A 24156-nucleotide genomic window follows, 5' to 3' on the forward strand; every position below is an offset into this window, starting at 1 on the left:
GATGTATTTCATGGGAATGGGAAAAAGAGGACTTAGAGAAACACGCTGATTCCGTGGGTAAATTACACTTCCTAGGGGTAGGAAGAGATTTTTGGTTTTCTCCACCTAAAACAATGTTAGTAGTTAACACTACATGGGTCAACCCAGGCCGTTATCTTTCCATTCAGGGTTTCCTTTGGTTAGATCCAAGTCTCTTGGTTGTTACCTCTTTTATGACACATCACAAAACCAAACTGTAGTGGTTCTCACTCTGAAGCAACCTCTGCATCGTTGCACAGGCATTTCCAAAGGCTGCTCCATAAAATACTTTCACATTCCCAAGCCTCAGAATGAGACAGTATGAGAACTTCCTGTAAAATGCTGAATTATTCCGTATTAGCCAGTTCAGCTCTGCCTAAAGGGAACGTCAAGTCCTGCCTGCCCGCACGGGAAGGTGCGCTTGGCAAGGTGACTGCAAAGAGATATGCCAGGAAACAGGACGTTTGGTCTGAATGCTTTTGACAGGCTCAGAAGGAGCCAGCAGAGTTCACTTGATTCTATTTCTAGTGTATTGGGGTGGTTTTGTTGCTGAGTCAGGGCTGATACTGATCTATAATAGCTACAGAGTGTTTAAGGAAACATTTCTGCTCTTAATAATGAGAAAAGTAGTGAATTTCTGCTGAGGTGACATCTATCATGTGTTTTTAAACACACACAGCCTGATAACCTAGCAAATTACCCAGACTGCAAGGAGACAAAGGGAGATAATGATAACAAATGAGCTTACAGTTATATAACGCCTTTCATTGAGACGGATAGCGAAGTGGTTTGAGAACTCTATTAACAGCTTCTACAAACTATCTAATCTATCGTATCCCCAAATGTATTGAGTGCAGCTTCACTCAGGCTTTATGAGAAAAACATCTCCATTAAGCAACCAATCTTTGCCAGTCTTTGGAGTGGTCATTTAAGTCTCCCCTTGTGCAAGCAGGAGCACAGGAATTTTTTACGTTCATCGGTGAACTAAAGCCACCTTTGGGGTGAAATGCAGCTCTTGCTTCACAGTCTAAATTACTTCTAACTTCTTTACTACCTTGTATTCAAGGATGTCAAATGTACTCGTTAACTAAACTCTACAGCTACTGATTTGTCTAGAAACTTGCCCTTTTGTAGTTCAGTGGTGGCAAAGGGAAAAGATAGAACTCCCAAATTTTCTGCTTCAAACTGCTGCAGCGCCTCTTCTTTCTCTCTCTCCTTTTCCTTGGTGAAAAATTTACCCTGACGCCAAAGCATTTCTTCCACTAAAAAGGCAAGGAGAGATTTCTGACCTGGCATTTATTCTGGCCTTTTCAACAAGAGAAGCGAAGAATCCCTGTCATATTCCTAACGGAGCGGTCCTGACTAAGACACAGCTTTGCAGCCATTTTACGCCTGCCATAATTTTAAAGCAGTCTGAGTGGGTTCATAAGAGCACATCCCATCAGCACCAGGGCCCGGGGGCACTGAAGAACAACTGGCATCTGAAGTGCTCTGGCCACGATCCTCAGCCCTCTCTATGTCCCATTTTCATCTCCTGGTATAAAGTGGCTGCTGGTTTCCTCTGCATCAGCCGTGGGGTAGTCAAATGCAGATGGCGAAGGATTTTCCGAGGGACCCTTGTGTCCTTCCCACTGGGTAGGGAAGTGGCTGCTCTGCAGAGAATGGGGGGTGGCATGGCCTGGTGTTGAGCAGGGTGCTGTGACTGCATCTGTATGGACATGTACTCCCCTGTCTGGAAGCAAAAGTGAGTTGGAATAAAACTCAGCAGCCCTGTGATGGTTTCCTCTGCTTCAGGTTTGGGTCATCTTCTGTGCTGAGTCTTCTCAAGCCAGTTCTTTTCTGGGCAGGGGAAAGCCTCAGATTTTCTGTTCCTCCTAGACATTGCCGCGGTTCCTGTGCTGGAGGTGAACTGCCCAGCGAGCAGAGGCTGCCGCAGCAGTTACTCACAGGACGGTGTTTCACACCGGAGTGCCTTTGCCAGGCAGGTGCTCCATGGCTCAGTGCTAGAGCTGCTCGCGGTGCTGGGGCGCATCTCCCCACCCGTGTCTGCCGAAAGGAAGTGAGTTCGGAAGAGCCTGGCAGGTCTAGGAACAGCCTCATCAGTTCTCTTTCTCGCAGAGGAGGTCACTGGGAATGTTTGTACAAGATGGAGAGTCAATTTTACGAATAATTTTTTGATGTGTATTGGATTTGGCACGTAACAGCAACTGTCCCCTTCTCACCTGCCTCCCGATCCCTTCCTCCCCGGGCTCCAATTCCTGTTTCCAGCCTCAAGTCTTCGATCCACATTTACTGCAAGGAGACAAGCACAGAAGTCTGTGTGCTATACATGCATAAATAATAGCACTGAAATCATACTTAGTTAAAAATAGATATTCTTCCTAATAAATATTTTACCTACTGTCTTTAGGATATAAAGCTCCCCTGACTGAAGTGTTAAAACAAACCTTGTTGTTAGCTCCTAAATGCTCAGAACAACCCTGGGCATGGCTGTACAAATAACGCTTGGCTGAGAGGCTGTGTGTGGGGAAGGTGTGTGTTCACGTGCGAACGCGTACAGCCCAGTACCTCCCCTTAAAGCCTTAGAAAGGGCAGACCTTTGGCTAAGGGCACAGACCTTTGCATCTGACTGACTCATCTGGTGACCTGTGAATTTGACTAATGAAAAGTAGAGATAAAGTCTCTCTTGATATTTATGACTTTCCATATCTTTCTTTCTTCCTGCCCAAGAGTGGAATTAGAATTAGCTGGCTGAATGAGGCAAAACAAAGGACACTGACAGAGCCTGAGATAGGAGAATTTTTCATTAAAAAGAGTGACAGGTGGAAGAATTTGTCCAAGCGTGTTTTTGGAAGATAATCCTTCTGCATTTTGGTTTTTAGGACACTACTTAATGTACCTTACTTGACATGGTGTTTCCACTCCCTAGATTCCCTAGGAACGAGGGTTTTACAGCGCCACTTTAATTGAGAACAGATTTGCTAAACCAGAGCTCAGCTTTATAACAGATAAAACTAGGACTGGAAAACAGTGAGCTGAAACACAGTAAGCTCCCGACATGAGGTGCAGTGGGTAAAGTTCTGTCTATGAGCATGAGTCTCTGCATGTTTTAGGGGGCTGCAAAGCCAGCTAGGCAGTAAGTGCCACAAAGAATTCAATGGGAAGAACTCAGCCCACGGGCAGGCAGATGTAGGAGCGTAATAAACAAATACCAACCAGCTAAAGTACCTCCAAAGGGAGGGGGAGCTGGAGCATCTCCCTGCACTTGCAATAAAAGTTTTTTTGGTGGTGAAATGCATAGGAGAACAAATGAACCAGGCATTTGGCTGTGGGACTCCCAGTCGTATTTTCAGTGTACTGAAATAATTGGCACTGCAGACTGAGTATAGTCATGTTTTGCTCGTTAGGCAGGCAGAGACCTAGTCAATACAGCTAACCAAATTTAGGACACACCTCACTTCAGCCTGTGTTTTTTCAGATGAATTGCACTGCTAAGCTCTGTTGACTGACTTGACTAGATCTTTACCAACTCCAACAGAAGCCCCAGTGCCTTGCTTAGACCCAGGCACCTACCTGACTAACACCTAAGATCATGCAACACTGTCAGTGAATGAAAATGAATAAATTAAATTACAGCAATTTGGATGTTTGGGTTATCAAGGACCCACTGTCAGCATGGAAGGAACAGGATATTCTAGAGATCCATCTGGGGCTGAGAGCTGCCTGGGTAACTGCTGCTGCTGACTTGGACAAGTGATTAGGAAGCATACTAGATTTTCGGATTTAAGCTGAGTGTGCCTAGATCACATCAGAGGATGGGACTGGAACTGAGAAAGGTTTGGACAAACTAGAAAACTTCTAAAAAAAATTCAGTTTCACTTCAGTATGGAGAAATAAGCTGTTTTCTCTGCCCACAGAACATAGGAAAGAAGCACTTCCTTTAATTTTAAGATGGAAATTAGCTGTCAAGGGCACGTTGCCTGGAGAAATTATGTAGTCTCCATCACTGGAGGTCTTAAAAGCCTGTTCATATGTAGAAATATGAACTAAAAATTATAAATAAAAAGATCAGAACATTAAGAAAGCCCACAGGGAGCCCAGCAGGAGCAGCACATACGTAGCCCAGATTCTATACTCTAGTGGCAAGGGGCTTGCCATGGCCTGTGATGTTGAGAAATATTTTGCCTGAGTAAAAGCTGTAGAATTTTCTCTGGCATAAAAGAAATCAGGACCTGACACCGGACCATGGAGTGAAATGAAAGAAGTCCAGGGAATGGCATCGCTTCTAACCGCTATTTTTTATGGAGATATAAATGGAAGATTATTTATGTTTCTCTTTGCTTCTTGCCCTACGGAGACTGAAATAAGGTGAGTTTCTTTGATTAAAGTAAAGAGCTGCACACGATCAGAGAGCCCGTGACCACCATCCTGAAGCTTTTCATTATCAGAGAGGAGGGCCAAGTGCTATTTTTGAACAAATCAATTCATTCTGATTTCCATCAAAACTTGCAAAATTAAGAATTCAAATGGAGACTGATCCCCACTGGCCTGCAGCATGTGTCCTTTAGAAAAGGGTATTTGTGAGGCTTATTCAGAGACCTGATAAAGTGCAGATAATTTTTCATTTGGTATTTACTGGCTCTGGTCAGTTCACAAGTTCCCAAGCACAGATTTCTTAAAACTAAATGTTATGCCCTTTTCATCATGCATTAAAAAATAACATGTATTTAGCATGTAGATGATGTCATCCCAGCCAGGTCTTAGAAAATGTCACAAGAGCAGCCCCCCCTTAGCTGACGTTCAGGGTGCTCTGCCGTGCTGGTCCCTGTGGCCTACGCTGTGCCGGTGGAGGCTGGGGGCACAGTCAGCAACCCGGTGGGCTGGGGGTGGTGGGACCCCTACCCCACAGCAACAGCTGCTTCAGGGCACCGCAGGACCACTCTGTTGTAGGTGCGTAGGTACGCACTGATGATGCCCTGCCTGAGCCCGCTCCTGGCTGAATCGCTGCCTGTGCTGGCAGTATTTCCTGACTGAAGGCTCGGATGGTGTTTTATCACCTGTAGAAATGGCACAGCAGCCTTAGAAAGGCCATAAGGAGTGTGTGAGGTCCCCCTGTCTTTCAGGCAACCAGCCTTTATGATGTTGTTCTTGTTTGGCTCTTCTGCAATGCCCCAACAACACAACCCAAATCCTTGGGGATAGCAAGGGCTCTGTCCTGAACCACCACACAGAAAGTGGAGGAATATTTGTTGTGAAAACTGTGAGAAGAGCCCCTGTGCTCAGCCCCGTTATCTGCATGGGAACTGGCCCTGGGCTTCCTGCTGCACAGACAGGTACTGGTCACACAGCCCAAAGTGGGTGAGTACCTGTGAGCGTCTGTGCCCACAGGCTCCCCCAAAAACACGGCTGGTTTTATTCTTCTGTGGAAAGCACTGTACAGCTTGATCCAGCGCAGCATGAACAAAAAGGTCTGCTAAGCCAGCACTCTGCGCTGCTTTATCCTGAAAGTATAAAGAACCTCTTGCACGTAGGAACCTTCTATCAGCTTGTTATTCTAAGGTGAGAATAATCATAATCCATCAATTTAATCTGTTATTCTGCTCAGAATCTGGGGCCAGAGGGTTGACTTTGCAAGGAAATGGGGGCCCTGATGGCAGCAGTGTGCATCACCACATGCTGCCTTTGGTATGGAGAAGCCAGCAGCACAGGGAGTCCTGGCCAGCAGTGACAAGAAAGGATGCAATGAAACCGGACAGGGTGGATCCACAATGGGAAGAGCAAAGTGGAGAGCCAAAGGTCTGGACTGAGGTCCTCCCAGGAAGTGCATGTCTGTGATAACGGGAGCATTGCAGGTCAGAGCTGATGCATTCAGAGCTGTGTGGGAAGGCTGCTGGCAGCCTGCTCTCGCCGTCTGGTTCTCATCCCAACAGCCAAGCCATCACTTTGGCTCTACTTCGCAGGGTCTTCCTCCGGCCACCTTCCCCATCCCCTTCCCGCTAGAGCACCCACCAGGTGGAACTGAGTGGGGATGCTGGCGTGGAAGGGATGAAAGCACTGGGAGCACTGAGAGTAGGGCAGTGTTGCAGAGAAGTCCCTGAAATCATGGGGGGGGATGTGGGTGCAGGGGGACAGGGGAAACACGTGGCTCTTTCAGCACAGGCCGTGGACTTTGCCTGGATGACTGTGAAAACACAGTCCTTTTCTTAAATAATCACTATTTTAAAGCTGTGTGCATGGGAAGCGAGGCAGATTTGTGTTCTCTGCCTTCTGGCAGCTGTGTCCTTCAAGGGTATTTTTGGCAGCAGCTCCCAAGGCTGCGCAGCAGCACGTTCTGGTGGGGCAGGCGCCGGCTCTGGCACACGCTCCCCAAAGCTGTCGGGAGCTGGGATTAGCGACCTGCGCTGCCCAGAGCGAGGGTCCATCTGTGCAGCTGCAGCACTGGATTAGCTGCCCTGGGCACTCCAGGGCTGTCATTTTTCAGGTGGTGCGCTGGGATTGTTACTCCCATTTTGTGTAGCTGCTGTTGGTACGAGGAATTCATTAAAGGTTAGCAGAAACACAACCATAAGTGCTTTCCATGCCATGGCAATTCATTTCAATAACAATCATATAGTTATGATCAGCTGTCAGCATAAAGCATCGGTAAAACAATGAATCAGCTCAGTCAGTAAATCGAAGGAGCAAAAGCAAACGTTGCCACCCTGGAGCCTCCAAGAAACATTATTTTTCAATCTATTATAGAGAAAGGTCTTTGCATTTAAAATAGTCCATGAATGTAAAACCACTGAAAATATTATTGAAAATTAATATAATTCTATAAATCAAATTATACATGTATTCTTTGATTTCTACTTTGAAATAATTTTTGCATGTTTAAAGTATTAAATATGAATGCAGTTGGACTTGATTACTGCTCAGAGCAAACAGTCTGAGGAACTTCATTAAGTGCAGTGTTTGATATTCATTAACCTCCAGTTTATTTGATAGCAAAGAGGATATATTCCTGAAATTGTACATCTGCTTTTCCTCATGTGGTGTGAGCATAAATCAGACATAATTCTGCTGGAGTCTCTTGCCCTGTTTCACCACTCCCCTGCTCTTTTGGCCCAGTATAAATGACCGTACAACTGAAAGCGAAGTAAGGTCCAAGAACTGGCACTATCGGACTAGTAGCTGTGCCCGTGCCGTGGCAGGGCATGTTTGGGGAAGCCGGGACACACCAGTGCAATGCTCATGCTGCTCAGAGCCAGGAGCTTCGCATCACTGATTTATTTTTCTCTCTGTTTAAGACAAAGATCATCAGAACTATAATTGTAGGACGGGGTGGTCTGCAAGGCTCGGTGACTTGTGCAGCCAGTTCAATGCTGCTTTAAGTGATGGACACCAAAGCCACGTTCATTTTTTTTGTGTATTCATTTTTCGGTACCCCAATGGTGATCAATGAACTTTTCCCTTCAGCACTGCAGGAGGGACAACCCCTGGAGGTAGCAAGGCCACCGTACCCTGAAGAAGCCCGTGGTGGGTACGCAGTGTGGATGGAGCCTTGAGCGGGTGGCATGGATGGAGCTCGCCCTCAGCCTGTGTGCAGCAGCACTGGCCGTGCAGCCCCCGCTCCGGACAAGCCCCCCAGCTGCTGGGGCTCAGCCCCTCGCCCTCCGACCCGGGAGGCCTCTGGGGCCCACTCGGGCCGGATCCCGGCGGGCGCCAGCTCTGCCCTTGGCACGCCTTTTGCCCACAGGCGGTCGCAAACCGGCCCAGGCTGCGGCGCGTCCCTCTCTGGGCGGGTGGCCGCTGCACACCGCCGACATCTTGAGGCCACGCACGGTAGGGGAAGGGCCGCCCTGTAACCATGGTAACCATGGCTGGACCGCCGCAGCCTGGCTTGTCCCACGCGGCGGCCCGTAGCGCGGTGCATTGTGGGCCGGGGGAAGATGGCCGCCTCCTTGGTGTGGTGGTGAGAGGAGTCGGGCTCTCTGGCGCCCCAGGACGAGTCTCCCCTTCTTCCTCCGCCTCCCGCCCGCTCCCGGCCTGCAGCTCGCCGACTCGCTCTCGGCCCGCCGGTGTGTGAGGGAATTGGGAGCCGCGATGGGCCGGGCGCGGCTCCGGCCGCAGAGAGTGCAGGGCCCGCGGGGCTAGAGGCGCCAGTGGAGGCCCGGGGCCCGGGGCCCGCCGGCATCTCGGCCCTCTGCGGGGCCGGGAGGCGCCGCCTTCCTCGGAGCCCGGACGGGACCGCTGTCTGCGGGCTGCGGCGGCGAGCCGCCAGGTGGAAGGCGCTGCTTCCCTCGGGCTCGACCTTACCTGCACGCCTGGGAGCGGAGCCGTCCTCTGCCCTTGCCCCGTCCCCGTCCCCCCGCCAGCCCGCGCCCGCCTGCCGGAGGGGTCGGTCCCTCGGGCTCCGCTGCGTGCTGGGCTGGAGATTGCTGCTCACTTGTTGCCCGGCACTTCCCCTCTGATGGAGTCTGAGATGCTGCAGTCGCCTCTTCTGGGGCTTGGGGAGGAGGATGAGTCGGACCTGACTGACTGGAACTTGCCTCTGGCCTTTATGAAGAAAAGGCATTGCGAGAAGATTGAAGGCTCCAAGTCTTTGGCTCAGAGCTGGAGAATGAAGGACCGGGTAATGCTCAAGGGCAGGACAGGTTTTGGAGGAGGAATGAGGGGGGACTGGTTGTGAAAAGGGAGGAGTAAGTACTCAGAGGGGTGCTGCGCTTCCAGCAGAAGTCAGTTTTCAGATGAAGTGCTGGGTATTTGATCCGATCGTTTTTGTGCCTGTCTATGTGGTAAACATGCAGATGGATCAAAAGTACTAATTTGAAGCTCATGATAATGCGCCTTTTGAGTAGCTCCATCATTTACGATCTTTAAATGAAATTTGGGTACTTGGTGTTTTTCAGGAAAAACAATAACATTAATGAGGTTTTAAAGAGCTCTCTGGATCAGCAGGTTAATGATGTAAGCACAAGGTGCAATAAATGTAGTTATTACAGTTGTCTAGTGGTGAAGATGCACGGAAGCTTTGTGGTTTTTATGCTTGCCACCAGCATGTTATGTGGCATATAAAATTAGGGCATTCATTGTGTGTGGGGAAACAGATGATGTGGTTTTTGGAGGGAGGAAATAGTTGTAAGATGAAACACTTACTGTATTAAAGCAAGTGCTTCTCTTGTGTTTGAATATATGTTGCATGTTATGCTGATAAAGCCAGCTGTGTCAAAGAAAGATTGCTGCCAGGGGGTCTTGAATACTGCACTACGTCTATGTCCCAACTCAAGTGTTTAAGTTAAAAGCAAACAAACAAAGCAGCTAAGAAATGTTACAGATAATCAGCTCCACTCATTCTGTTCTTGGAATCTGCTTTGGGTTACAGGATTCCGTAGGTCTCAAAGTTACTTTGCCCATAACTTTAGGTTTATGAATATGCGTGAATTTTTTTTGGTGACCAAACTTGTGTTATATTTACAATTTCTCTTGTAATACTATGGAATAACTTGGAAAGTTCATCCTGTATTTTTTTTCCAGAGGCATTATGACCAGGCATGAGGATCCTGTATGTGACTGTAAATGTTCCTAGAAGGTTGTTCACGTAAACGGTTACAGTTCTCAGAAGCTCTGAGGAAGGCCCTGGCTGAACCAGAATCATTTGACTGAGTAGAATCATGTACTGAAAATTTGACTTGGCAGATCATTAATGAATTGAAGTGAGGGTTTTTTGAATGTAATTTGAATGAGCCACAGCACACTACGTTTTGTGGTATGTCTTCTTTAAAGGATTTTGGCAAAGAAGAGATTTTTCTTTAGTAGACTGTGGAAGTGTGATGAGCTTGCTTGTCTATTTTAGTGACCCCTCTGCCTTCCCACAAAGCTTCCTGTTCACTTATTTCCTGATCTGCAAAGTTGTCTTTTTCTAAATTGGGAATGACATTGACTTGGTCGAGATAATCAATAGGTTGTAGAGCATAAGCATGAGAAAAGTGGTAGTAATCAGCTGTCTACTCCATACTTGTTAAATGTTTCATATGCATGTTACAGCCAGAGAGAATAATTTCAATGAAGAAGAGAGTAGTTACAGAGATCATCACAGTTTCTACCATCATTAACTCCTGTGGAGATGCAGTTTCTTTTAAGAGTTCTCTGCTCTGTGAATAGTGGGCTTTTCACGAAATAGTGTGCTACTCGCTGTGAATGAGCTTAGCGAAATCAGGCCCTGAATCACTTTTGTAAATGAAGAAAATCTGAATTTTTCTGTTTAGTCCTTCTGTTTTCACTGTCAGCTTGAATCAAATAACTTCTTTATATGAGGATCAGTGGTGCTGCTATGTGTCATTTGCATCTGGACAGTTTTACCAGGTATTGTTTGGACAAACTTGCTGTTGTATATAATTACTTTTTGCTTAAGAACAGGTTCATAGGAATATACAGAAAACACATAAAGACCTCTGAGAGAGGAAGAGAAACAGATTCATGAATGCTCAATCTCATTACTTGTAAATCTTAAGTTATTTTTCATGTCTTTTATTGTATTCAGCTTTTTAGCTATCAATGGTTGTCTCCTTATCACATTTGATGTGTTATAACGAACTCATCAGAACATCAAATAGTGAAGGAAGGGGTCTGAAGATGGTGGTATTTAGAATTCTGTATGGAAAAAGACGCTTGTTAAATATTTTCCCCCTGCTAAATCAAGTTAGGTTAATCTTTTGAAACAGTTCATATAGTCATAGAATCTGGTTTGACTTTGTGCTATGTGAACAGAAGGTAGAAGCTTGCTAGTTCATACTGCTGTTGTTTTCACATAGACCAACTGAAAACAGCAGTTTGAGTGTAATGGGTTTGTTCAGCAAACAAAGCACCCTGATAGAAATGCAGGTTTATGGGGGTTTTATTATAAAGCTTTTAGGGATAATAGTGCTAGGGAAGATATGCAGTGATCTGCCAACCTTTACTGTCAGAAAGTATACTGACCTTTTGTTGATATACCCCGCCACCCTTTCCTTTTTTTGATTTCACTTAACTTTTGTTATATGTTCTTATATAAGGCATTATAATTTAATTATTCCTCTCGTTTCCTCTGTTTCTTTTCCCTTGCTTTAGAGCATTATTCCCCAGTGATTAGAATGTTGTGTTGCAGCCATGCTTGTTTTGTTGAGCATTCAAGGCCTCTGATGTCTGTCTATAGCTGCTAATCAAATTAAAAGCAACATGTAGTCACTTCTCTCTGGTCTCAGTCTTACTGTGGGTCTGTTGCACTCCCCAATTTACTTTAGCTTCTTGTCTTTTGCCTCCTTTTTCCAGTAGCCAGATCTGACTGACTTCAGATGTGCTTTGTCTTTGAGATGCTATTGAAAGAGATTTTCTTGTGGGCTGGAGGTGATATACCTCTTGGTGTGAGTATGGAAGGCATTCTGTTATTTTTAATTAGTTAAATTGTCAAAGCTTAGAATGGGAACCATGATCTGTATTTAAACACACCAGCCTATCTCTAAATCAAGAAATTCTCAAAGGTTAATCAAAACAAGTCTCTATTTTCCCAAATTGCAGGTAAATCTGTGGCAATTTTTCACTGTGAATCATGAAAAAACACAGGCAGTGGCAGATTTCTCCCTTATTCATCATCTTGAGCAGTCCTAGGGAGTGATCCTAGCTTTACTATAGTTATAGAAAGTGATTCACTAAGATTTGGGAGTGGAATGACTCCATCTTGCTTCATTGCTCTAAAAAACCCAGAGTTCATATGAACTTGAAGGTTCTTTAGAAGGCAGAACTCTAATAAGAGGGAAAAATCAAATAAGTAATGAGTGGTAACTTAGATAACTGAACATTCACTTGCCCCCCCCCTTGCATCCGGAAGGACTGCTCGAAAACATTTAATCCTTCATCTCCTGCTTTCATGGACTACATGTGCCATCAAATTGACACTGCTTTGATCTATTATTTATTTAAAGAATATTTTTAACACAAGGGTTGGAAGTATGCTTTGTGTATTGAATTAAATCTCACAGCAACCAAATCATGAAACTTGATTTAAATAAAAAGATTTCAAATACACCAGGTTTTACTGACAAGTTGCTACTAAATTCAGAGTATTTAAATTAAGATTTTCTGTATTTTAATATTGATTTCTGAAGTAAGCGGAGAGCAACAAAGCTGGTTGTAATAGTTTTACTTTAGTATTTTTTTTTCCTGCTGCCTCATAACTTGCTGAGTGAGAATTAAATCCTGTTTTTATGAGAAGAGGAATACACAATTAAGTTTCTATGGAAATGCAGATTAAAGCAGGACTGCATACCTGCCTGCATGGTAAATGTTTCATGTGTCAAAGGAAATTAATGAAGGATAGTAGCATTGGAAGTTTGTGTGCATTGTTTCAGCTTGGAATGGCTGTTTCAATCTAAGGCAGCTTTGCAGACGCTCTTCCAACGGACGTGGCTTGGCTATTTCTTGCTCTTACAGTGCTGAAGGCTCATCTCCTCCCTCTCTTTTATTTCTAGTTGAGTGTGTTTCTTGTGAGCTGACATGAGGCAGCAGGAATCGTGGTGTGGGGAGAGGGTGGGAGTTTGTGTTTTGGCAGCTTGGCTTTAATTTGACTTATTACATCTTAAATGTTTGTTTTATCTTTGCTTATGCGTGGTCACAGACTTAGCAACTGTGTGCATATTTAGGAAACTCATAACCCAGTAAGTGGTCTGGAATGTAACCCAAATGGTGTATGTAGTTTCTGTGCTTCCCCTGGGAAGAAGATAAACTCCTAGGAAGACTAGCTTGGAGCACTTTGCTTTAATGCTGTAGCGTGGTCCTGAGAATGGGTAATGCTGTGAATCCCTCTCTGTTCTAGGTCAGTGGCTGAAATCCATTTTAGTTCAATAGTTACTAAAAGTGGCAATTGCTGTCCAGTGAGGTGTGGGAATTGGGTGGCAGCACAGGGTACCTGCTGGGTTACAAATGTCTTTAAAAACAAAACTAAAAACCCCAGCTTCTCCCCGAACTGACTCCCTGCTGTAAGTAATGAGCACTGTCATCTAAGTTATAGATTTGTGTCTTCTCTTAATTCAAAATTACCTTTGTTCTAGGTAAGATGGTTGGGTAGAGTTGGGAAGCTTGTACTGTATCTACCACTATCTACAAAGGTTTTTATCTCTAAGCAGAGAAAGGGCTTTGATTAACAGCTCTGAAGAGTACAACTAGCCACATATTTTGAAAGAAACAGATCTTACCTTTATATAGAAGTAGAAAACACTGAAATCTACAAATTATTCCATCTCTTTCTCATTCTATGAATTTTCTCACTTCAGATGATATGTAGGGGATGTAACATGAACACCGTTAGCGAGTGGAATGTCAGAAAATATATCTGTTTCTCCATTCAAAAAAATGCAATGAGAGAATACATATTTATATAATGTGCTTCATTTTTTGCCTTGGAGACTAGGGCAGTCTTGGAGACTGGTGTTGATGTGCTACTGAGCATATGGTATTTGGAGAGGAGTTAGGCAATTACTGCTACTTAAAATCAACATGTGTGTTGTAGTGGGTAGTGACCCTCCTGCACCCCCAGAGTGTCTGTAGAAATTTGCAAGGCCTGTGAATAGCAGACAATGAAAAAATACACCTTGAAAGATACACAAAAGCACTGGACTATTATTGCAAGTTGTATTAAAAATACATATCACTATCTGAGGCTTTTCCTCTAATTTCTCAAGTGTGGCAAATGTTAATAAACATTGGTAGAGCCGTTGTGCAGTGGTAAATTGCCAGATGGGAGCGGGCTGCTTTGCATGAAGCTCTTGTGGTGAAAACTGTGAAACATCTGTTCTGCTGACAACTACCAGTTCTTTATTTTGGCATTGTGTATGTTTTGGTAGTTGAGAGACTGAAGGTTATGTGGAAGTTTTAGAAATGCTTTGTTATTGCTTCTCTGGTGTGTACCGTTTCTTCTCTCTGCCTTTGTGTAGATAGAGAAATTCAAGGGCAACAGGCCTCCTTGGAGTTTCATTTTTGTTTGTCTCCATGGGTTACGTAGGTTTTCTGGGAGGTTTGGGGGGTTTGGTTGTGTTTTCCTCTCTGTTGTTTTAATTGGCTTGCTGCTGTGCTGATCTTCTACCCTTGAACATTTCCAAAGGTGGCTGTTAGCACAGTATGGCCATGGATAACTGAGGGAGGTTATTGATTATTCTCTGTCTAATAGCTTTAACTGGCATTTCCAAGCAAATCTGGTAAACCCAAGATGTTTTTCTTGCTCTTCTATTGTTCTGTAAACAATGTAGTTTAGACACCTCTTTCAATAAATGATCTAGTTGAAATAGTTCACAAAACCGGATTTGTGCTAATGGCATTCTTTAATAAAAAGTTATGATGTGGGATGCAGTAGGTGACGGGCTCAGTGCCTGCAGAGTTTCTTCTTATCTTTTTGTCCCAGTGGTTCTACCAGTGACACTCTCAGTGGTAATTTTACTTCCGTATTTATATTTATTTACTTATCCTTGCTGTGTTGTGGCAGGGTGATCTATAGCTGGATTAGCTTTTGTGGGGAAGGGGATGAGAGCAGCAGTGTAATTAGTGCTGTACTCTGCTGAACAGAAAAAGGCAGCAGTGCCTCAGAAGGTAAACTGTGGCACAAGTGATCCTTCCATCCCTCTCTATGTAGCCTGCTGTCTGGATATAGCTCAGCGTTTGTCCCTCTGCTTGACCTCCTTGTAGCCTGACGACAAAGCCTCAAGAAGAAGCACAGTCTACACCATGGTTTGCTCTGAGAAGCCTGATGGTCTTCCCTCAGCGACCCCTCCTTTCTCCCTGTGGCACAGCAGCAGTAAGAAATGTGAAGCCCTTCAGTGGTCGGGTGATTGAGCCTTATTACATAGGGGGACAGTGTTCTGTGTCGTATGGCTCTCAAACACAACCACACATCATCGTTCTGTTTCTGATGCTTCAGTTGAAAGGATGGACTTGATTTTGTCCTTACCATTTTCTCTTGCTTGCTCCTGTAAGCTCAGGAAACTTCCTATTTTAAAAAGTTGCTTCAATTTAGTGAAGTTGGCTCTAGCTCAGGGATTCCACTTACACGAGACAGTGTGATTCCTGATCAAATGTACATTGTGTAGCATGCGTTATTGACTTGTTAAAGATCTAAAAGTGTCATCTAGGAATAATTTGAAATAATAGTTTGTAAGGAAGATCTGAAGTCAGTGCATGGGAAGATGGACACCTTTTTAAAGGCAGTGCTAGACAGGAGTGGGAATGTGGTGGAATGATGAAAAGAAGCCTGTACAGAATGCAAAACAGATACTGTTATGCTGAGGTGAGAAGGAAAGCTGTTGTCACAGATCAAATGAGGAGTAACATCTAGACAGTGTCTCTTGTTGATTCTTTTTGCATGTTGGATCAAGATAGCAAAAATCATAGAAGTAAAATATTTGCTTCCTGTTATTTTTCATTATTTTTAAGAAATGCTTAGCAGGGACAAGATAACACCATTTTGGTTATATGCGTCTAAGCAGTGGTTTAAAGGCAGTATTTTGATGCTTTGCTATGGTAGAGTGAATCAGCCTACTTGAGTTTGTAGTTTTTAATCTTAAGAGCTGCTCTGTCATACAGGATTACCTTTGACCTCTGAGGGCACCTTCAGAAGCTGAGGTCACCGGGCCGTAGCATGTCGATTGATATTATTCCCGATCAGACAGAGAAGATGCATGCTGTTCTCTGAGCAAGTAAATAGAAAGTGTGTATGTCTATCTTGGGTATTGATTGATAGTAGTAATTCATTTACAACCATAAGAAGTGCTTATAAAGTAAATAGTGAAGCCAGCAGTTAAACGTCTGTTTTATGAGGAGCTGTGTTAGTATTACTGACTGCTCTTGAACTTGTGTAGTAGCTGCATTCGCTGGGTAAACGGTCATGTTGGACATAATAAACCTCTGAAGAAAATTCATAGTATTAGTGCAGAATACAGAGGTTAGAAAAGGAAAACAAACATTAAGGAGGAGTTGATCTAGGAATCTAGTGTATGCTGTCACAACAGTCACAGTGAGAACTGACCTTTTGGGCTACAGATGGCTGAAGACTACCTGCAGAGGTGTTGAATTATTAATGTCAACTTGAAGTATTTCTTTGTATTCTACTATTTTTATCCCTGTGAAGAAGCACAGATATTTTTTTCCCCCATAACAAATTTATTTCTCTTAAACTTCATATAAAAAAAACTTCCTTGAAACTGAAAGCTCTACCTTTGTAGACCTTGTGAATGTTACAGGAGAGCTGAAGAGGACTGGCACGTATCTCTTCTTTTGGTATTTGGCCTGCTAAAGGGAAGATCCATTTTAAAAAAATAAATTCTCAATCACCTTGCACAGCATGGTGTGAAATGAGTGTAGAAGGGTACCAAATTAGAGCTTGGTGGTGTGACTGCACAAAGGGCAATGTGTCAAACAGACCCCCTTCCTACCGCAAGGATCTGTATTCCTTCTGCCTGTTCGCAGGGCAGAGAGAAGCCAGGGACAGGTTCTGAGTTGCTCCCTTCAGAAACCTTTCTTTGGTTTTGTGTGTGGTTGTATGATCAAGTGGACATGGAAGTCAAGGTTTTGTCTGCCTGTTCAAAAGTTTTCAGCCCTTTCAACAGCTGATTTGTAAACTGGCATGCCTCAGTGGTGTGTTTTGTGCCTAAGCCCTGGCAACGATGCCTGTGGTGTTAGAGAGCAACCGGACAAAGTGTTGTCACTTGTCACCTCTTAGCAGGATGCTGACGTAGGAAGTTGCCCGAGAGTTCGGGATGTCAGTCTCCTCCAGTGGCTGATCTGCCCTGAATCCTGTCATCCCCAGAAGAATCCCACTCCAGCTCAGCCCGCAGCTTGCTGCAAGAGGCCACCTTGGTGTGAGAAAGCCTCTCAGGTGTGGGCGCTGTGTAGGAAAGCTCCATGCGGCTTGGTTGGGAGAGGGAGAACATGATTTTCTGGTGTTGCAGAATGTTCTCCCTTTGGAGTTTCAGTTACAGTTCAATGTTTCACGTTGCTAAATACTGCTGTTACTACTCAGTGTTTAGAGAGCTCCTTGTTGAAGTATTTAATGGCATGTCTGCAAACCCGGTAGCTGTGGAACACCTAGCTGGTTTTGCCTTTTTGTCAAGAGGCTTGTATTAAATCTGTGTAAATGTGTATAAAGAAAAATGTGCAAAGAAGGTCTTTAGGAAGGGGATTAATTTACTGAACAAGCAGGCAGAATTGTGCCTGCTGACCAGTGAGGGCTTCCAAATGAGATGGATATGAGAATTCCTCAATCTGGAAATCTGCCCCAGTATTTGTATTTAATGCTGGTAGGTTCACCCTCAGCTCTGTAAAATAATGTAGCAGCATATATTTAATGCTTAATGCTGACTTATTCTTGTGTTTGTACTAACTCACAGAAGCAATTTTGACTTACTGGCATAAAACCAGGCAGGTTTATAACAGTTGAGTGTTCATCTGTGTAGTGTTGAAACAGAAAGTTTCCAGCTTGAAAATTGCAGTGTAGAAATAAAATACTTACGGGTTTTAAAATGTCCATTATGAAATGTTAGGTGAGGGTCTTACCACAGAATGCAAAATTTCTCATAAATTGATTGACAGACTGACCCTTGGTATTACTTGAACTAGAAGATAAAACAGTTATATGACTCCTTTCTTAGTTGCTGACCTGTTCTTACTATAGCCTATAACAAATCTATAGCAACTGATAGAATGGGGTGTCTCAGTTTCAGTCTGGACTGGAATTACTTTCAGGTGTGCTACAGTAGAATAAGCTGGGCTACCTGTCATGATAAAACTTCAGGTTTTGAATCAAAACCATTCTTATACAGGTAGTGTAATGTGGTTTTTTTCTAGCTGAAAGTAACTGCAGAAATTGCACTAATTTTGGTTTGAGATATCTATGGGTGATGTTACACTCTCTCGTCTGCCAATCTGTTTTGTCTCAAAATTAAATGAGGTAAATTAGAAATATTTTACAAGTTATCTGATCTTTAGTGTAATAGATATTTTAACATCAAATGCTTTAATAAACATCTTCTAATCTGAATAGACTTGAAACTACCTCTGTTCTCTTACTCCCATTTCTGATGGATTTGGGGTTTGAATGCAATCCCATTACTTCTCAGGAAGAGCTTTTTGGTAGAGTGGATTTTGCAGTTTAAGTATTGCAGGTTCTGACCCAGGGTTATTAAATAATTTTAACTTGCATGCAATGCAGAGTTGTGAATTGTGTCCAATTTTTCTTCCTTTCTTTCTTTCTTTCTTTCTTTTTTTTTTTTTTAAACATACAAATTACACTATATAGAGAACAGCCCACACTAAGAGCCTCTATGGTTTTGATCTTGAGCCTTCGCTGGGAAAGTGTTGTGGGTATTGGTTTTCCTAGGAGCTTGCCAAACATTCTTATGTTTCATTTTGTAAATTCTAACAAAAATCTATTGAAATGTATTCTGGTGGCTATATTCCTGAAATGTAAAAAAGAGTATTTCTACTGTCTTAATGACTGATGAGAGTGTCCTAGTACTTCTTGTATTAAGAAGCTTTAAATATGCTACAGAGTTTCTGGTAATGTGTTTCAAAAGAGTTTAGAAATATGAAAAGCATTATTCTGTTTCTTGGGCTTAGGTTTTCTTTTGATCTGTAATGATTCAACATCATAGATGGATGGTGAGTAGGAGTCAGAGGGTAGTATGAGAGAACTGTTAATTCTTACTGAAGATGAGCTCTTTATTAGCAGAACAGATAGTCATAAAGTATATAATGCTTTACATCCTTCATGGGGAGGTGGGCAGAGGAGCAGTAACCCCATTTGTCTTTGGGATCAGTTAGACTGTTACTTTTCATTACCAGTTTGTTGTCTGTTTTTGAGAATGCTTTTCTAAAACACTGAACTTGGGAATAGAAAATAAAGATCAGCCTGTTCAGCGTAAGTCACAGATCAGATGCTACTAGTAAAATATTGAAAAATAAATTAGTATTAGAGCACAAATGGGAAACAATAAATAAATGAGATAGAAAATTGTTTGATTGTTTGGCAGGATACTTTCTCTTGAAAAAATGATTTGTATATTTCCCTTCTAATAAGTTATTTTGTCCTGTAGTTTTCTTTGTTTCCTTCTGGGTTTTTAGTGTGTGTTTGCCAGCATGTTATTACTTATGGGGATGTTCATGCTCTTTAACACCCTGCAGCACGTTTTTTGGAGGCTGTGTGAACTGGCAATGGATGTAGTGTACTGAGAAGGTGTCTGTGTGTGCAGGTTAAAGCTCAGTCAATGCAAGTTGTTCTGTAATGGTCAGATGTTTTGTGGTGGGTTTTATTCCCCCTCTCTTTTATTTTCCTTTTTTTTTTTTTTTTTTTTCCCTTTCTACCAGACCGTAGTACTGAGCACTAATGTTCTCAGCAAATGTGCATAGTTGGTACATAACACTTCTGTGCTGCTTGAAATAGTAAAGGATTACCTCTCTAATATATTTTATTATATGTGATTAATTTCTTATCTTTGTCTAGTGCATAGGTAGGTCAAGCCAAAAATCTCAACAGGAACTGTGTGCCTCTTACTGTTTTAAACATATTTGATGGGTTTTGGGAAAGGGAAGGCAGGAAAAGATGACACTAAATAATAATCTTGAAAGGTGCTGCTTTCTAAATAAAGTTATTTCTTTATCTTTTGATACCTTCTCGAAAGGAATAGAAAGGTTTCAAATTGCATGTTGTAATAAGTATTTATTGCAATATCGAAGTAACATGATGTTTTCATTGGTGCATGAAATAGGTGAGCAGGAAGAAAGCCAGGTGCGCTTGCTGAGGAAAAATAAGGCATTGAAGTATTGGGTGCCAGACATCTGCTTGACTGGGTAGAAAGCCTGTCCCTTAGGTTTTAAGACTAAAGGGAACTATTTTAATCTATTACCAGTTATGTACAGCAGCCTCCATCATGTAGGAGGCAGTTTGTTCACAGAGACCAGTAACAAGTGTACTGGTGACTTGAAGGTGCATGGAGCTCCCAGGTCATCTCTGGTCAGTCTTAAAAATCAGTCCATTTTTGTAACATACAGATTTTATACTGGGTGAATTGAAAAAGTTTGGAACTATTTTTCTTTTACTAGTGTTGGGTATTATTTTGTGACCTTGCAAATCATAAAATTGTTCAGGTTGGAAAAGTCCAGACATTAACCCAGCACTGCCAAGCCCACCACTAAACCGTGTCTCCAAGTGCCCCATCTACATGTCTTTCAGATACCTCCAGGGATGGTGACTCAACCACTTCCCTGGGCAGCCTGTTCCAGTGCTTGACAACCCTTCTGGTGAAGAAATTTTTCCTAATATCCAATCTAAGCCTCCTCTGATGCAATATGAGGCTGTTTCCTCAATAGATCTATCTCCTGAAATAACTCTTACCATAGCATTGCGCAGTTCTCAGGGTGGGGAAGAAGTCTTGTGTCCTTCTATGTGACTCATGTATTCTCTGTATGTGCTTGCATTGAGAGGTAAATAAGTCAATACTTAGATGTTGAGGTGACTTTTCTTTTAACTGGGTGCACTTCTGGTGAATGTTGTCATGTGTGTCTGGTTGTTGGTGTTTTTGTAAAAAAAAATATTTGTATATTATAATTCATTATTCTAACATTTGTAAATATATTGGGTTTTGGTAGGATGTTTTTATTAGAAGTCTTTATTATAGTGAACCACCAGTGAGATCTTTGTGTTGGATTGTCTAAAACCAGGGCAGCAGTTGCCCTGGGTACAGATGAAATAACCTTCCCTCTCGTTTTTTGCTTGGTTTAGAAAATTGAGTGTGAGCAGCGTGAAAAGCATCAACAATTGCTGGCACAACGTAGTTTTGAGGGTGGCAGTTTGGTGTTGAGAAAATAAGTGAAGGAAGGTGAAGGGAAAAGAGAGGTGAAAGCAAAAGATGAGGGAGGAGGATGGAAAAGGCTTCCAGGGGGTGAGGAATGAGTCGGGCTGGCTGTCAGCACAGCCTCTGTTCTTCCTCCAGAGCCCCCGGGTTCAGTTGCAGGCATCAGTCTTGGTGGGGTTGCCTCGGGGCTACCTGACTGCTCTCAGCTTTGCAGGACCAAGATGCATCTTGCAGCTGATCCTCGTTTTGCCAGTAACTATACTTTTACTATGTATTGTTCTTAGTTTTAATAAAGTACTCTTAGTGTGTGTGTACTTGGTGCTAAACTTCAGCTGTGGACCTTTTCACCCCATCTGTGTGCACTCCTTTGGGAACCCTCGTGAAATGCCAGTGGGGGAATCCCCATTCAGGCTCTCTTTTCATCAGTATTCTGGAAAGTGCTGCTTACTCCTTGTTAACTCATGGGGTTGAGTTACTCCTGAATGACTGCAGGGTTTTGTTAGCAAGAATATAGTTTGGGGTGAAGCCATTAACCAGATTCCGTGCTAATTTTTTTACTCTGGGTTCCCCATCATAGACATGGGAGTGAGCAGATGCTAGAGTTTCTGTCCTGATGTCGAGCCTGTCCCCCTCTTCTTGGTGTCAATAGTGCCTCTTTGCACCAGTTTCTAGTTCCTTTATAAATTACACATTTGTGTGGCTCTAGCTTTTTCTGCAAGTATGAAGTCTGGATTTTATTGTCTCTCCCCCTTTTTTTTCCTTCTTTTTCTTTTCCTTCCTTTTTTTTTTTTCTTTTTGCCTGCTGTTCTGAATTGTAATGAGCACCCTGGGGAAGTGGAGACGCTGCGGGTGGCCTTGCTTCAGACAAGCAAGGGAGTGCTGAGCACTTGATACTGTGAGCCGTGTTACTTCCTTTATTTTCCTTCTCTGGTTGAGATATTGGGGTGAGGGAGATTAGAAAAGAGCATAAAGATGTGCAGTAATAATTTTCAAGCAATATTTTTAACTGGCCATAGTGCTTAGTCATTGGTTTAATGCAGCTTTTTGGCCACAGGTGTCAGTGGATTTGGGATGCCAGTGTTGGTGTTGCCCCCTGTGGCTGCAGAAGCATGTCTGTGTGCTGCCTGCTCGCTCTGGGGGGCTGATGCTGGAGCAGCAGCTACGGGCAAGACCAGGAAGGGGAACCAAGGGGTGATTCCTCCTAAAATAAGGCTATCCAGACTAAGTAGTGTGAAATAAAAATACCAAAAAAATTGAACTAAATGACTTGTTATAGTTTAATTGGTCATGTGGGTGTTTTTCCCTTGCTTTTGGTTTTAATATTAGAGAGAGCATAATATAATATTGATCAGGGACCCTGAATAGCATATCCTTATATTTTAATAATGTATTTCAGTTGGACAATGACTAATTTGAGATGAGTAGCAGAAGTCTGCTGATACCCATTTCTATATGCTGTAAGAGAAGAATGGGTTCTGGAAATAATAATAATAAAAATAGTAACATAAAGTCTAAGTACTGTTCTATTTAAAAAAAAAAAAAGAAAGAAAATTTAATCAGTCATGCCTTGCTTGAAATAGTTCATGTTAAAGCAGGTAGCAAAGGTTTGTTGAAACACTTCAAAAGTTATAGTAGTGGTAAAATTTCAACACCAGAGAAAACTGATTTTGCTTCTACATTAAGTAAACTTTTTATTGTCTGTCTTTGCAGATGAAGACTGTTAGTGTTGCCTTAGTCTTGTGCCTAAATGTCGGTGTGGACCCTCCTGATGTGGTGAAAACAACTCCTTGTGCCCGTCTGGAGTGTTGGATCGGTAAGTCTTAAGAACTTCCAAGCACCAGCTAATTCTATTTGTCTTACAAACACTGAGTTATAGTATATATAGTAATCTTCAAGTTGTGTGTCTCCTGGACTTAAAACTAGGGTGAGCAAAAGGAAATGGCATCTGATTTCACTCTGTCTAGAATAGAGTTAATTAAGAGTCCAGCAGTAACTGCTGCCATATGTCATCTTGCCTGCTTTGTTCTGAAATGAGATAGCATGGAGAAAAAAAAGCTGTTAATTAGCTACTTAGCTTTCTTTTAATTGTGGTAGACTTATAGATATCTAAGGAGATCTCTGAGCAGTTACATCTTTAGAGTACTGTGATCTGCAAAGGTTTAAAATTACCCTGCCTCATACAATATAGAAATAAGTTTCTGTAAAATGCGTGGTCTCTACTGCATGTCGAAGTAACTGCTCTGGGGCTATTTTAATTGGGATCATGAATTCAGAAGACCTGGAATTACTCCCAAGGATGTCTTGCCAGCAGTTCCAACACCTGGGCTTGTTACTTTGATGCAGTGTTGGACTAAATTCCTAGTTTTTTGTTAAGAAGTGAAATTTTCCCTTGGTTTTGGAGATCAAGTCTGATTATCAAGATGAGACAAATCTGAAGTAATATTAGAAGGAAATACCTTGTTTAAGAAGGCTTTCTGAGAGATTTGGTTTTTTTCTAGGAATTGAAAATGTTCATTCTTCAGTAAGTAGCGCGCAGAGCACTGTAATCCTAAACTCTGGGGCTTGTGATAGTCTGGAAAAGCAAATTATTCATTGCACAAACTGAATTTCTTTAAAAAGTTTCAGAACGCCTTGTTTCGAATGTTGCTTTACCTGCTTTATGAATCATAGCATCTCATTTTTTTTTAACCTAAAACTGCTGATGACTTTATAGCAGTTAAAAAGCCATGAGCATGCACTAATAAACAGATCTATTCAGTGGCGAGAACAGCTCTGATTTCTCATTGATACATGAGTAGAGAGCAAAGAGAATGAAAAGCATTGCAGAGTCATTAAAATAAAGTTGTTAGTGACTGTCATCAACAAAAAGAATTTTGAATGCAGTTTTGTAATTAAATTTCAGTGTGTATATATACATAAGTACACATTTCCATTTCTAGGCAACTTTAAATTTTTGAAAAAGGTAATTGCAGAAATAGCTGCTGTTTTTACTTCTATGCAACAGTCCCAAGAGAAGCTAATGGAGTGTATGGTGGAAACATAATGTCTTTGCCAGATGTGCAAGGAAGCGTGGAAATCACTTTGGTGCAATTGCTGCTATTTACAACTGAGCTGAGATCACCAGCTTGTGAACCCTGGTAACAAATGGCCACCCCACTCTCAGACAAAAGCCGCTTGCAGTTCTTACTGTACCTTCTGGGTGCACCCTTAGAACGTCTGAAGTGTTTGGGTTTTCTCTAGAATTAAGCCTTGGCTGGTACCTGTGCTGCAGTGTCAGCCTGGCCCCATT

At 42.7% G+C, this 24156-nt stretch overlaps 1 protein-coding gene across 4 annotated transcripts in view; it reads left to right on the forward strand.

Annotated features, from left to right (window-relative positions):
• The first annotated feature begins 7927 nt into the window (after positions 1-7927).
• RPTOR (regulatory associated protein of MTOR complex 1) overlaps positions 7928-24156 on the forward strand; it is a 159100-nt gene continuing 142871 nt past the window's right edge. For all 4 annotated transcript variants that reach the window (XM_037403769.1, XM_037403776.1, XM_037403782.1 and 1 more), the window contains exons 1-2: positions 7928-8632; positions 22578-22680. In XM_037403769.1, the coding sequence (XP_037259666.1) occupies positions 8471-8632; positions 22578-22680 (265 nt within the window). In that variant the 5' untranslated portion in view covers positions 7928-8470. The remainder of the gene's footprint in view (positions 8633-22577; positions 22681-24156) is intronic.

Source organism: Falco rusticolus, chromosome 1, assembly GCF_015220075.1.
Source record: "Falco rusticolus isolate bFalRus1 chromosome 1, bFalRus1.pri, whole genome shotgun sequence".
Classification (NCBI taxonomy): Eukaryota; Metazoa; Chordata; class Aves; order Falconiformes; family Falconidae; genus Falco; species Falco rusticolus.